Source organism: Echiichthys vipera (genome assembly GCF_963691815.1).
Source record: "Echiichthys vipera genome assembly, chromosome: 19".
Classification (NCBI taxonomy): Eukaryota; Metazoa; Chordata; class Actinopteri; order Perciformes; family Trachinidae; genus Echiichthys; species Echiichthys vipera.
In genome coordinates this window covers 20,052,617-20,064,295 of record NC_139844.1, presented here as the reverse complement: position 1 = coordinate 20,064,295, position 11,679 = coordinate 20,052,617, and the positions used below count along the sequence as shown (strand labels likewise).

The 11,679-nt window shown below is 39.6% G+C and overlaps 2 protein-coding genes across 2 annotated transcripts; one reads left to right on the top strand and one right to left on the bottom strand.

Moving 5' to 3' along the window:
- Positions 1-38: 38 nt before the first annotated feature.
- Positions 39-4,761, bottom strand: hddc2 (HD domain containing 2; the record flags this gene model as incomplete). The annotated part of the gene is made up of 6 exons (XM_083934194.1): positions 39-711; positions 1,754-1,892; positions 2,355-2,423; positions 2,590-2,692; positions 2,966-3,087; positions 4,687-4,761. 6 exons carry the CDS (start codon positions 4,759-4,761, stop codon positions 605-607), a joined length of 615 nt encoding a protein of 204 aa, XP_083790320.1. The 3' UTR covers positions 39-604.
- Positions 4,762-5,628: 867 nt separating this feature from the next.
- Positions 5,629-7,523, top strand: cenpw (centromere protein W). The gene is made up of 3 exons (XM_083934192.1): positions 5,629-5,767; positions 6,767-6,880; positions 7,441-7,523. The coding sequence occupies exons 1-3, from the start codon at positions 5,681-5,683 to the stop codon at positions 7,465-7,467; spliced, it is 228 nt and encodes a 75-aa protein (XP_083790318.1). The 5' UTR covers positions 5,629-5,680; the 3' UTR covers positions 7,468-7,523.
- Positions 7,524-11,679: the final 4,156 nt, after the last annotated feature.

The window sequence follows — 11,679 nt, the reverse complement described above, 5'->3', positions numbered from 1 at the left end:
TGTTGAAAACCAAACTTAACACCAGATAAAAGTCTTTACTAAAACATAACACATAAGAAACCGTGTTTCACATCTTCATCTATATTCATACAATGAATTACACACCAAACTACATAACTGCTTTCAAGGTCTATGTATTGATATTAAAGATTGTTTTAACCAAAGCAAACATCATAAATGACTAATGATTTAAAATAAACTGAACTGAAACTGAACCTGATGAACAAACTCCGATAAAACAACTATATGTACAGAAGACAATGTAATAATGTACAAACTGAAGCTCTGCAACATCCTGACATCCACGTACGACCACTTTCATCATTTGTCTGCAACCATGACTTGACCGGTGCCCTTCTAGTTAGAAATCGTGACACTGTACTTTCCAGGACACACAGAAGATATCCACGTACCACCATCCTCACTTCTACTGCAGCAAATGCCTCAAAATTGAGACGCAGAAGACCGTTTCACTGTTTCTGCGACACGTTGGTGCTCCTCAGACACTTTTAGCGAAGGTCCCTCCGCTAAGGAGGTGTTTGCGTGTGTTACAGTCAGGAGGTGTGCATGTAGTATGTGGCTGCGAAGGTGACGCATCAGTCGTCTACAAGTTCCCAGAATTCTTTGCTTCATCACTTTTCCTTATATGGCATCCTCTCTCTTCATTCAAAGAGCTGAGGAGCTGCAGCACGTCTGGGTGGTGGAAACGCCCTGAGAGAGAAACAAAAACACAATTAGAACCAATTCAAATAATGGCAACTTTCTTCAACATTTGCAAGACACATTTTATTTGCTTGTTCAGTCTGTTGCCAAACAATTTTAAAAAAGTCTGTACATTACATCTCATCTCATCTCATCTCATCTCATCTCATCTTCAGCCTCTTATCCGGGGTCGGGCCTTGGGGGCAGCAGCTTTAGCAGGGGACCCCAAACTTCCCTTTCCCGGGCCACATTAACCAGCTCTAACTGGGGGATCCCGAGGCGTTCCCAGGCCAGTGTGGAGATCTAATCTCTCCACCTAGTCCTGGGTCTTCCCCGAGGCCTCCTCCCAGCTGGACGTGCCTGGAACACCTCCCTAGGGAAGCGCCCATGGGGCATCCTTACTAGATGCCCAAACCACCGCAACTTGTCAAAATTTGTTTAAATGACTAAAATGACAAAACACTGAATCTACTATTGTTTGGAAATTGTCATTTATGGTCAAAGGGCTTTTTATTCCGAGTTAGAGCCACAGTTATGGAGTATACAGTGTTTTACAAATCAAGTTACTTTCAAATATATTAAGTAAACTTGCTTAGTGCATACATTGTAAGTATTTATGTATAACACTGGATATGTAATAAATAATTGAATTAATAAAACTGTTTTGAAGCTGGGGGACGGGAAAATATCCTGAGAAAAACTCTGAATTCCCGAGATTAAAGTTGTAAATTTACAAAAAAAGAATGTCTTGAATATTCTGAGATATTAAAGTCATAAATGTGAGGGGGGAAAAAAACAGAAATACCATTTTAATTTCAGAGAATATCAGGTCAAACTGTTTCACCAACCTGGCCTCTGGACTATATATATATCTTTCATGGAATATACCGTAAACTAAAGTGACCCAGCTTCATCATTTCTATAAATATTTTTTTTTAAACAACAATGGCCCTTATTTGCCGCCGTAAAAAACTGTGAGCAACTTCAGCAACGAGATCCAGTGAAGAAGAAGAGAGCCAGATATGAAATAGAGAAGAAGAAGAAAACCTACCGTTGGTGGAGTCAAAGAACTCCTGCAGTCTGCCCGGCGTCCCCTCCAGCTCCTCGTACTCGTGAGCCTGCAGGATCATCTCCAGCAGGTCAAACTGTTTCACCAACCTGGCCTCTGGGCTGCTCTGGCTTTCATATTCCTGGAGATCAAACACATTTTTTTCTACCTAAATCAATTCTGCTATACGTATAATTATCAGAGACACGACAGCCTGCTATTAGAGAAGTTCAATTATCATTCATGAGCTAGAAGTTCAGCCATCTGTGAGGAACTCGGAGTAGAGCCGCTGCTCCTTTGCGTTGAAAGGAGCCAGTTGAGGTGGTTCAGGATCATCTGGTAAGGATGAACCCTGGGCGCCTCCCTAGGGAGGTGTTCCAGGCACGTCCAGCTGGGAGGAGGCCTCGGGGAAGACCCAGGACCAGGTGGAGAGATTAGATCTCCACACTGGCCTGGGAACGCCTCGGGATCCCCCAGTCAGAGCTGGTTAATGTGGCCCGGGAAAGGGAAGATCGGGTTCCCCTGCTGGAGCTGCTGCCCCCGCGACCTGACCCCGGATAAGAGGCTGAAGATGAGATGAGCTATAAACACACCACGGACGTACCTCCCAGAGTCCATAAATCTCCTGTTTGAGTCCCTCCGGCAGAAGGGCTGATAGATGTCTCATGGCCTCCTGAGAGAAAGGTGAGGAGGAGAAATATTACAAAAGCCAAACACAGTGACGGCTTCATTGTTTTACATAAAACATCATCGTTCACTTAAAAATGCCATGGAAGCCTCAACAGACTGTATCGTGTTCAGATGGACACGGTGATGTGAGCGATACAATGGTCACTTGCCTCCTCTCGCCGGTGTTTCTCCGCTTTACTGATGTTGTCTGACGGAGCGATATCTCCCACAATGCACTCTGCCATATCGTGAACCAGAGCCAGCTTTATACATCTACAGAGAATGAGGGGAAAAAAAGGAAGATGAGCATGATTAAGTTGGGATTTTAAGTATCGTAAACGTTTCTGCATCTAAATATTTGGACTGCATGAGCAATGAATGTTAATGCTTTTTGAATTATATGAAATGGCTCCATTTGTTTGGATCGTTTGGGAGAAGACCAGGGGATGAGTTTGTGTTCTGTGTTCACACTCAGTGGAAAATGATTAATAATTAAAATGAAAAGGTGCTTCCAGGATCTGGGTGCAAGCTGTGTGAATGACGTACCTGTTCTTGTCCACCGTGGGGTCTGTGATGGTCAGGGACATCATGGCCATGCGGTACATGTGGTCCGATACGCTCTCTGGCTTCTTCACGTTCCTGTACACCCAGCCGGTCCGCGGGACCCTCTGCAGGTGATGATGCCAAAAACAACACCGTTCAATCAGTGGCACAAAAGTAACAAGAGGAAAAACCTAAAATATATGTCTGAGGACTTATTTCACCCAGGAGAAGTTTGTGTTGTAACTATTTTTTTTGATTAGTCATATAAAAAAATGAATTATTTTGACACACATTTTATAATATAAGACATTTTAAAGAAAAAAATCACTGTTTGTAGCTTCTAGATAATGAATTTAATGAGGTGTTTCACTGTTGGACGACAAAACAAGACATTTTAAATCGCCGCCATGTGTGAAATCATTGTTTTGGGTTTTTTTTACATACAAGGACAAAGTTAAGACAATTAACAATTAATTAATAATGTATTTTGACTTAGACTCAGACTTTACTCTTTATCGATCCCTTTGGGGTGATGACTCGCGCAATGAAATTGAATTTCCAGCAGCTTACAGAAACACAAGGGAGGTATAAATAATACAGCATAAGATAAACGATAAACTCTCAGCTAAATAAATATAGAAAGTAAAACAATAAACTCGTAGATAAATATAGAAGGTAAACAATAGATAATAAACAATAAACGTAGTTAAATATATATAAAGTCGAGATAAAAGTACAGGTAAAATAAAAGTCACAGAAAATGAAATCAGATAAGTTAAATGTAGACGTATAGGATCAAACATGTATGACTGTAAATGGCAGGAATGAGCAGTAAGATAAAAGTATTTCACTTAAGAGGTGGATTAAGTTATTGCACAAAAAAGAAGATAAGTGTCTATAAGGTGTGTAAGAGCAGATTATTGAGTCACAGTGAGTGGCTCCCTCTCCTTCCCTTCTGTCCTCTTTATTTCACACTCCTTTATGTTACAGTAGGAAAGTTTCCACCCGTTTGGACTCTGCAGCAGCAATTATTATGTGTTTATAGCACTCTTCTATTGTTACTTTTCTTATTTGATTGTTTTTTTCTTATTGATTGAGTTTCTGATGTTTTTACCCTGTTTATTAAGCATCAACCTTCCAGAGGGACTAAACATGAAAATGATGTTCTGGCTGCAATCTCGCATATTTACATGTGTACATGTATGTGTCATAGGTTTAAAAATAACTCCCTAACTTTTGTAAACAATCAATGATTGTGCTGCCCTCCTCTAGAGAAGGAGCATGATCAAATAAATATATTACTCATTTTCCCCATCACCTAAGACTTTAAGCATTTATGTATGTGTGTGTGTGTGTGTGTGTGTGTGTGTGTGTGTGTCTGTGTGTGCAGGGAGAAAAGCATGATGAGCTGCATTCACAAAGAAAAACAGTAGCAGGAGTTTCTGTGTGTGTGTGCGTGTGCGTGTGCGTGTGTGTGTGTGCGTGTGTGTGTGTGTACGTGTGTGCGTGCGTGCGTGTGTGTGTGGGCTGGGAGAAAAGCATGATGAGCTGCATTCCCACAGAAAAAACAGTAGCAGGAGTTTCTGTGTGTGTGTGTGTGTGTGTGTGTGTGTGTGTGTGTGTGTGTGTGTGTGTGTGTGTGTGTGTGTGTGTGTGTGTGTGTGTGTGTGTGTGTGTGTGTGTAGCAGCAGTAGCAGTAGCAGGAGTTTGAGGAGAAGTCTTACTTTGAGCTGTCCAATAAGTTTCATGAACTGCAGCATACTGCTCATGCCGGCTGCTGTCTCCGTGGGGGCCGCCATTACTGCACACGTACCCGGAAGTGATGCAGTTGCCCAGAGTTACCGCTGGAGAGCAGCATAATCAGTTAAGTGACAAGAAATACTGCACTTATTTTAATTATTATTTTTATTATTATTAAGGTGTTTAAACACTTGAACCGAGAAACTATTTTACTTGATATTGTTTGGTCATCGCAATAAGCACTATTTTTTTTTTTAATATGTTGCTTAGGAGCTGTAGATGGCAGTCATGGCAACAAGTGAGCACCTGCAAATGTATACAGATGGGTCAAAAGATCATGAGAGTGGGAAAAGTAGAATAGATTAGAATGACTTGAATGATCCCAGACTGGGAAATTATTTTGTAACAGCAGTAGTGGGTCAGCAAATAAAAACTTTGTACATAACCTAAATAGAATCCAATATATACATAGTGTATATATACAGTGCACTATGCACAGTGTGCTATAAACAAACAATAAACAATAATAATATATACAACAAAATATGCAAAATATACTATAACAATGATTATATATACAAAACAACAACAAAAACAGTAGAGAGGGAATGTTAGGATGCAGCGTCTGTATCTGGGCAACAGCGGAGTGGATGACGTCACAGGCCAGCGCCGCATCAGCTGAAGGAGGAACGTACACACCGATAATGATGGAAGACGTGAATTCCCGGGGCAAATAACAAGGCCTCATCCCCACAGTCAACAGTTCAATGTTCACAAAACAGGAACTGTACAAAATAATTTGGTGTAGTTCTTAATAACAAAAGCAGGGGGCGGCAGTAAGGCAGAGCTGCGTCTAGTCCGCCTAACTAACGAAGAAGAAGACGTAGAAGAAGAAGTTTATCCGGAAGTAGGAGAAGCGGGAGATTGAAAGACGTAAACAAACAGTTTGGTTGAGTTTCACACCGAACTTTTGTCACAATGCTGAAGAAGGCGCCCAAATTGAAAAGTATCATCAAAACCAAAGGGAAGAGGAGCTTTAATTTGAAGCCGACGTCGGAGGCGATGGTGAGTTCATGTTTAATGTTTCTGCTTGTGCCTGACGATAACCGCGGTTCCGACACAGTATGGGTTTAATTTGAGTGATTTCCAGGTCTGGATAAGTAAGGAAACAGTTTGTGTTGTTTCCAGACTATTATCTCACTTTCTTAAATGAAACATATTAATATATACAAATCAAAACAAGCTTACTAACGCAACACAGCCGACCTGTAGATGATGCGAAACTAATCCAGCTGGCTGAAAAATGGTGTCCGGTTACCATGGTTATCTGCATTTTATTTATGATTTATTTTTTATTAGTTATCATTTAATTTATTTACAGTATGTTTTCTCCATCTGGCTTCTGTTTTCTTTTGTAATTCAGAATCAGAAACACTTGAATAATCCCAAGGGGCTAATTTTTTGCGTGGAAAACTTCAGCTTTACAAACAAATTTAACAACAGTACTATACAGACAACATATATTTGTTAAAACAGTATATATCAGCATATCATATTTACATACAAAATTGCTGTAATAATGTTTAAAGTGCAGTAAAAATGCAAAAAACAGATTGAGAAATTATAAATATCTACTGTTACTGTCAATAGTTTTCGCAGGTACACGGTTTTAATTGCACACAGCCTGTTATATCTTTCTTTGCGCTTGTTGTGTGAGATAGTTGGGCTTTCTGGGTCAAAGCCACAACTTTTTCCATGATAGAAACATTTTTAATTGCACTTACCGCAGTGCAGGTAAAAATGTCTTGTCATTTCTTGGCATCACAATGGCATACATAGTCAGAATTTAACATTACATGTTCAAAGTTGGATTTTCAAACCATTTATTTTCACAATAAGCATCTAACAATTGGTATTCAGATGTTTAATATTGACTGAAAAACCCCCCAAGAAGTCTGGAAAAGCCTGGAAGTTAAAAAATGTGAAAAGTGTAGGAACTCTGGATAACTAGCACGACGAACATGTGAGCTGAATAAACAAGCTCATGTCTTCACATTGTCTCAGGTTGAACTCCTGACGCTGCTGTTCCTGAGCAGCCTGGCTGCGGAGGCCAAGGCCAAAGCTTTTGAAGAGAAATCTGCAACTATCCGAGCTCATCACCTCAGTGCAGTTTCCAAGGTTAGTAAAAAAAAAAAAAAAAACAGGCTCAGATCTTACTTGGATTAACATCAGTCTCTCAGATGCCAGTGAATAAAGGCTTTATTTCGAACATGTAAATAAAAAGTGCAATAAAAGCTATGGGAACAAAACTTAACATGTCAGAAAAGGAATAGGAAGAAGTAAAAGCCTTTTTAATCCTACCCTTTTCCATTACTATATAATATAAATCATAATGAATGGCTTCACATCAGTTTTTAACATATTTTGTCCAAGAAAACTCGAGCGTGTTGAAAGCTGCCCTGCCGCCTGCTGTTGGTTGTATTGTCTTTTTAATGTGTTGCGTTGTGAATCACAATGAAATTAAGCACGCAGGCTTTACTGTGTTTTTATCTTTGGTGCTTTTTGTAACGACTGCAGTGTAGCGCTGTGTGTGTTTAAGTCATCTATAACATCAGTCAGTCCTCTAATATCATATCTAGAATTAATGTGAGTGAGTTGTAGTGCTCCTTACTAAAAAAAGATCTTATTTCTTGAACAGGAGGTTCACTTACAGAGGTTTGTTTTTTCTGTCTTTATAGAAAATGCTGAAAAAAGCAAGGGGGTGAAGACTGCCAAGCATCCTCCTTTTTCTGAACATTATCATGAATGACAGCAGCAAGATTTTTGCTTCTTTGTGGATCATTTGTTTTCTTCTGAAATGTCTTTTTTTGGTGTTTTTTTATTCTATCCCTTGTGTTCCTGACATATTTTATTCTTTATTAAATTCTTGTGAATCTTATGATGGCTCATATGGTAGACCCTGTAGTCCCGAATCTGGCAATGGTAAACATAACAGCTTTCTTATGTTGTAATAAAATAATAATATGGTATTACTAGGGGTGTAACAGATCACAGTAGTCACAGTTCGGTTTAGTTTAGCTTAGTTTAGTTTATTAGGATCCCCATTAGCCTGCAGCAAATGCTGACCCTATTCTTCCTGGGGTGTGACACATGCATACAATTATAATAATGCTTCGTTATAACAAAAATAAAATCAAAATGAATTCAAATTAAATTAAAACACAAAAAACATTACTGTAAATCAAAACACAGACAGTACAGTTATTTTCCCGATGCAAATGATATAAATGGCCCGGAATCAGAATTTTGTTATAATTCACATTACATATTGTGATTAAATCCTACCATATCAATACCAACACTCAATATCACATAATTATGCTATATATCACATTAATACAAATATCACATAATCATACTATATATTACATCAATATCTGAAAATCTATTCCATATTAATATCAATATTATTCAATCATACCATATACTATATTAATATCAATATCACGTCATCATAATCTATCCCATATTGAGATCAGGGTTTGATACGACAGTTTTTTTCAATACAGTAAACAATTAGAAATGCCAGAGAAACTTACCTTGATCTTTTTAATTTAATTTGATCTTTTTTGACTCTGACCAATGAAGGAGCTCCACCTGACCCGTCTTCTGAGCAGCATATAAAACAAAAACACCTTATTTTTTTATTGATTTTAATACTGATAAACAAATACAAACAAAAGAGACAGTTGTGTTTACACTAAATTTTCAAGTTTTAAACTTATTTTTTGGTGCAGGTGATGTTCAGGGCATCGAGTCTCCTTTTTTTCTGAGTCTCTACAGAGACGGCTGCCTCTGTGGTGCCTGTGGCTCGGCCGTAAAGAATAAAGACAAGAATAACGTGTTATCATATGATTTGATTTAAAAAACTTCCAGTAAAATAAAGGGACCAGGTATGCAAATACAACATATAATCATGTGAACACTGCTGCTGCCATCAGGTCAACCACACACATCAGGTGTTACAAATACACAATAAAGCAAACTTTAGTGTAGGCAAGACTAATTTGTTGAGTCCATTGAGCTTTGATCTGGAAGTTGTGGACAGCTCAGATTGTGTTAGTGCTTCCAGATCTCCCGTCTTGCTCGCCTATCATCCGTCATGGTCAGTGTTTTAAGCTGCTCGCTTCAAGGCTTCTTCTCTGAGCGTGGGACTCCGCCTCCTCCCAAATTCCTCACTTCTTCACGCTACATAGATTATCTGCGCGCTGAGATGCTATCCTGCTCCTACCTTTTATCACCGCAGGGTTCCTCACAGCCAGACTTTGGGATTCTTAGGTGTGTGAGTGGTGAAAAGGTCAACGTAATATAGTTGAAATTGCACAATCGTATCGTAATCTGTTGGATTTTTAGTGGAGATGATGTGTTCGTGTTCTCCTCCAGCACAACCATGACTGCAGGTGGTGACCTCAAAGCAGGGTTTGTAGGGTGTAGTAGAGTTCTCTGTTTAAGCACCGATCTCAGTTCAAGATGTATCTTTTGGCCAGTGTAAAAACACTACATCAAGGGATTTAATAAAACAAAATGTAAGGTACAACTCCAGTGCATGTATTTGAATTGCAGCTCATGTGAACATGATTTCAGGTGTTTTCAATCTGTCACCAACTGCATTATTGACTTGGCTCTGTCACTCCTTTGCTTGCCGTCTTCCATGTTTATCATTTGCCTTTTCCCCTTCTTTCCTTTTTGGCAGCTAAGACATTCTTGGCCTCCAAAGGTTATTTTCTTCAAGAATCTGATCTGGCACCCCGGCGAGCGTAGCCGGCGTGTCATGTTTATGTTCCCGGTCAGGTTGAGGAGGTGTTACTGGGCTTGTGGAGCCCAACCCTTGTGACTTTTAAACTCCTGGCACCTGCCCTGCTGTTCTCTCCTTGATTTTGATATTCTCATGACAGAGCCCTCTAACATGTACATACATTTTCTCATTCTTTCCCAGTTCGCTGCTGGCAGGTGTTCCTTAAGTCAAACTTCCTTTCTACTACTCTCCTGTTGATAATGTGCGTTGCGAGTGTAATCTTATCTATAAATTTAGATTAAAGATTGACGGCTGATATTGCTCTGCAGCAGCTGGCTGCACATCCAGGGGATCCTCTGAGGTCTCATTCTATCGTCCTCCTCTCAAGGTTTGCTCTTGTTCTTGGGGGATTTGAGAAACACGCTCTTCTTCCTCTGTTAAAATAAAGAAGTAGCCGCGCTCCGCCTGTGTCTTCGTGTCTGAGCACCTGTTGACAATTTCAGCCAGCCAGCGTAGCCCTGTCCAGCTCTTCTGTCTGGCAGGGTATAACTTTTAGCTCTGTCTCTTAAATAAATCATCTCCCAGTGTAAAATCCCACCGCAAAGCTCCTTCTGATTCCTCCTTGACATTTTTCCAGACATGCTCAAGAAAGCGAGGCAGTCCGCTTTGGCTGAGACGTTATTATGATAACTTGCTGTGCCCCTCTTAATACGAAGCACATGGTTACACAGGTTTCGAGTGTGTCCTTGTTTCTGTACGTGTCTTTGCCCTGAAGAGGCGAGAGAGTTATTTTAGTCTACCAACAATGTGACAAACGTTTCGAAATAAGCAAAAGCAGCATACTCAAGATTCTGATTCTATAGGGTTTGACAGGCTCTGAAAGGATTATGGACCAAAGCAGAACATGACAAATCGCAGAGGGGAAACTAATTCCAGGAAGGGGAATACTGGAGAGTTCAAATCTGTTTTAAGAACCACAGCGTTCCCAAAACAGGCGATAATACACACCAGGACGCCAAACAACAAATCCTCCGGAGCTTACAGCTTTTATCGCCTTCCAGGGTTTTTGTGGGAATCGCAGATCCTCTCTGACACCTCCAGCTCTCTGGTTTTCTTTTCTTGTTGGGAGGTAGTCCAATCACCCTGTATTTGTGGTTATCCAGCCTTCGTGGAGAGTGAAGAGCCGAATCATGGCTTTAGTTGAGCTAAATCTAAAAAGTGTGGGCACATGATAATTGCCGGTTTTAACCAATTTTATTTTTTTGTGTTTCTATTCCATCATTGTGACTTCATCCTCCGCCCCCCTGTGAGAAGACTTTGAAAAAGCTGGTGTTGATCTCGAGATGACATGCTTCAAAAACACAGTCATGCTTTATTGTTAAATGGAACCAAATGAGGGGATATTTATTTTGGTCACACACTCGCCCTGTTTGGCATTAGGGCTGAGAAGAGAGTGTTTGATTTAAAGATGAATTCATAAGGTATTTGTATACGTGACGTGCTATACTCTCCTCTAAACAAGCTCCACTGTGGTGCAAGATTGATGGCACATTGTGTACGCAACAAAAGTAGTTAACTTAATAATGTAGATACAAATGGTATTGATCTGCTCAAAGAATAATATAGTGATCAAAGGTTTTATTGGTCAAAATATCAATGGACTCTTTTATGAGAATTATAACCTACAGCTTATTTATAATATTGTCAAAAGTATTTAAAGATCCCCACCAGGTATGTTTGAAGAAACATTAGATTTTGTCTGTTTTGTTTTGAATGTTACAAAAAACAGTGTGTGTCCAGCACACACAAACATATAAACTCTCTGACACTCTGACACACTGGCACGCACGCGCTCCCTGAAGAGGAATGAGGATAAAAGGAGTCTGGAGACCCTGGCTCGCTGAATTGTTTGTTAAAGTTGAACTCTCACAAATGTTTTGAACCATGGATACAGCTTCAGAGACGATTACTTTTGTCTGATATCATTTTTTTTCTCATTTCGTTAAAAATCTTTAAAACAATCAATACTTTATAATTGTGCAAATAATGTTCATTTTGATAAGTTTAATTAATGGACACAAAATATGTTGTACTTCGTTGAAAGTCAAATCTCAGTACCTGCAATGTTTCTCCATCACACTTGCATAAATTGCTTATTGGACCACCACCGGCTTCCAGTGGT

Bases quoted from the DNA above. Each gene is read 5' to 3' on its own strand.
- cenpw (XM_083934192.1), top strand. From the start codon at position 5,681: ATGCTGAAGAAGGCGCCCAAATTGAAAAGTATCATCAAAACCAAAGGG. The intron at 5,768-6,766 runs GTGAGTTCATGT...ACATTGTCTCAG, and splicing joins AGCCGACGTCGGAGGCGATG to GTTGAACTCCTGACGCTGCT. The intron at 6,881-7,440 runs GTTAGTAAAAAA...CTGTCTTTATAG, and splicing joins ACCTCAGTGCAGTTTCCAAG to AAAATGCTGAAAAAAGCAAG.